Raw genomic sequence first — 3103 nt, 5'->3', positions numbered from 1 at the left:
GTTGTAAGTATATATTTGCATATACCCCCAAACAAATAATAATGACAATGTAAATACAATTAAAAAAAAAGAGGGTAAATTGTTGAAACTTTTTCGTCTTTAAAAAACTAATCATGAAACGTTTAGAGTTCCCTTTGTCAAGCAAAGACTCGGCAGTCGGCACTTCGGGAAACGACGTGGAATGTTTAGATTTTTGCTTTGTAAAGGACAGACTCAGCGCTTATGTGAGCAGCATGGACTGCATAAATGATTTCGATATTTTGTCAGGGAGCGTTGGTTGTGGGGTGAGAATGATTTGTTGTATTTTTTCTATTCAAATTCAAATTTGCTATATTTGACTATATAATACATATGTTTGAATATTGTCAGCTGTTTATTCAGTTTTGATGTTTTTTTCTCTATTCGAACTCAAATCTGACATATTTGATTACGTAAAATATATGTTTAAATACTGTAGCTGTCCATTTAATAATTATCTACACTAATTCCTCATAATAGCAATTAAATATTATTTGACTGAACAATAACCATTCACCTGGGAGGAAAAAGAACGTTATTCACGAGAAAGGAACCTTTTGTTAACTGTAGCTATCCACTTAATTCACTTAAAATACGTGTTTGATTATATAAAACAATTATCTACCTTGATTTTTCATGAACCACCATGAAAAATCAAGTAAATGTTGTTTGACTCAGCAACCACCATTCGACTGGGGAGGGAAAGGAACCTTCATCACGGGAAGGGAAGTTAACCGTAGAATTCGGCAACTTCCAGCCATCCATGTGTTTATTTATCCCTCACCCCACTCACATTTCCACTCATTCTCGCTCTCTCATATTTCATTCATGATGCTCTGGAGCTTCAATTCTCATTAATCATTCTGCTGTTCATACGCAGGCGGTTCATATCGAAAAATCTGCGGGCACCTCTGAGAACATGACCCGAGACATGCTCACAATCCTCACCTCCGACAACCGCCTTTCCGCCGCGAGCAATCAAAATCTCGGCATTCCCCAGCCGAAATCGGCCGATTTGGAGGCCAATTTGGCGTTGGCCGACCGAATAATCTCATCCTGGGACTCCAACTCTTTGAACCCCTCACTGTTCCAGAACAACCCAAAAGAAACCGACGAGTATCTCGATGCTGTGGACGGCCTACGTGGCGTCATGGAAATTTTGAACGCCACTCAAAGCAGACCCGATAAGTTGGTGTATGCGCTGCGCCTCATGGAAATGTCGATGGGGCGCCTTGAGAAGGAGTTTCACCGAATTCTGTCGACCAACGTCGAGCCGACCATGGCGTATGAGGACTGCAACTCGAGACAGGGTTCGTCGGACGACGGTTTGACAGACGAAGATGAAAGCAACAGCAGCAGCAGCCGTCGGAGTTGCAATTCTAACGCCGACGAGATCTGCGAAATCGACTTGATGTCGGTCGAAACTGTGCTGCAACTCCGCAGCATAGCGAAGCGCATGGTTGCCAACGGGTACGGGAGTGAGTGCGTACTAATGTACGGGCTCACCAGAAGGCCTGTAATCGAAGGGTGTCTCAACAGAATTGGCGTCGAGCGGCTCAGTACGAGGGATGTGCAGAAGATGCAGTGGGGAATTCTGGACATCAAGATCAGGAAGTGGATACGCGCCGTGAGAATTGCGGTGAGGATTCTGTTCGCCAGCGAGAAACAGCTCTGCGACGAGATATTTGCCGGGTTTAGCGACGTCAGCAATTTCTGTTTTTACGGGGTCGTCAAGGGGCCCACGACGAAATTTCTAGAGTTTGGTGAATCCGTGGCCATGAGCAAAAGGTCGAGCGAAAGGCTCTTCAGGGTGCTCGACATGTACGAGACTCTGCGGGCCCTAAAGCCCCTCATTGACACCGTTTTTGACCACGACTCATGTGCCAGCATGCGGACGCAAGCGTCTACGACCCTTGTTCTGCTCGGTAATTCGGCACGGGGGATTTTGAGGGAGTTCCAGAATGCAATCGAGGAAGAGAATTCAAAGACTCCGGTGCCGGGAGGTACGATTCATCCGCTTACGAGGTATGTTATGAATTATCTGATTTTTCTGTCCGATTACAAGGAGACTCTCACCAACATAACAGCCAATGATCCCACTGATATCTCCAAGGGCCTGCCCAATAGCGTCATGGACTTGTTTGGCGAATTGGATGGGCATGGTGATGAACTGGGGAGCCCAGCCTCTGCTCTCTCAGTGAGACTGGGATGGATTATTACGAGTCTGCAATGTAAGTTAGATGCGAAATCTAACCTCTACCAGGATGTTTCCCTGTCATCTCTGTTTCTCACGAACAATCTTCATTACATTGTTAAGAAGGTCAAGGGTTCGAAGCTCATAGCACTGCTTGGTTATGGCTGGTTAAGGAAGAATCAGGGCAAGATGAGGCAATATGCGGAAAATTACGAGAGAGAGGCCTGGATGAAGGCGCTCAATTGCTTGAGGGATGAAGGAATTCACGTGAGGGGGGATTTTTCCAGTGGGGTGTCACAGCAGTCCTTGGAGAATAGATTCAAGGGTTTCAATGTCGCAATTGAGGAGGTGCTTAGGAAACATTCTGGTTGGATGGTCCCGGATTTGGAGCTTCAGGAGGAGCTTAGGATTTCAATTGCAGAGAAGATGATACCGGCTTATCGGTCCTTCTTGGTCAGACTGAGAACGTATTTGACAGGGGGGAGCCACTCTAACATATATATTGAGTACACTCCTGAAGACCTGGAAACGCATCTCTTGGATCTGTTTCACAGCAATCCATCATCGGAGATAAGTTCAAGGAGATCCGAGATAAGTTCCAGGACATCTGAGAAGGAAGGGGACTCTTACTGTGGAAAAAAAAATCTCAAGTGAAAGATAGCTTGCAATTACAAGCATGACATTAAGGATTAAGATCCTTCAGCCCCGGCTATATGTAAATTTAAGTTTGAACATTATTTTCAATCCTGTGAAGCATTGATGATTGTGACTAATTGTCATGTGAGACTATACATAACGGATCTTCCTAATGTCTATTTTCAGTGAACCTATATTACCAAGGAAACTAAGTACTGGTTCAGCCAACATGTATTTACTCGAATTACTTGTTTC

The 3103-nt window shown here is 44.6% G+C and overlaps 1 protein-coding gene across 1 annotated transcript; it reads left to right on the top strand.

Moving 5' to 3' along the window:
* The first annotated feature begins 885 nt into the window (after positions 1-885).
* On the top strand, positions 886-2875 carry LOC149189404 (exocyst complex component EXO70A1-like). The gene has a single exon (XM_089413205.1). It carries the CDS (start codon positions 938-940, stop codon positions 2864-2866), a length of 1929 nt encoding a protein of 642 aa, XP_089269331.1. The 5' UTR covers positions 886-937; the 3' UTR covers positions 2867-2875.
* The last annotated feature ends 228 nt before the right edge of the window (positions 2876-3103 follow it).

The sequence above is a fragment of the Pinus tabuliformis genome, chromosome 3_1, assembly GCF_031772625.1.
Source record: "Pinus tabuliformis cultivar Carrire ecotype Pingquan chromosome 3_1, CPIR1, whole genome shotgun sequence".
Classification (NCBI taxonomy): Eukaryota; Viridiplantae; Streptophyta; class Pinopsida; order Pinales; family Pinaceae; genus Pinus; species Pinus tabuliformis.
This window is presented reverse-complemented; position numbering and strand designations above follow the sequence as displayed.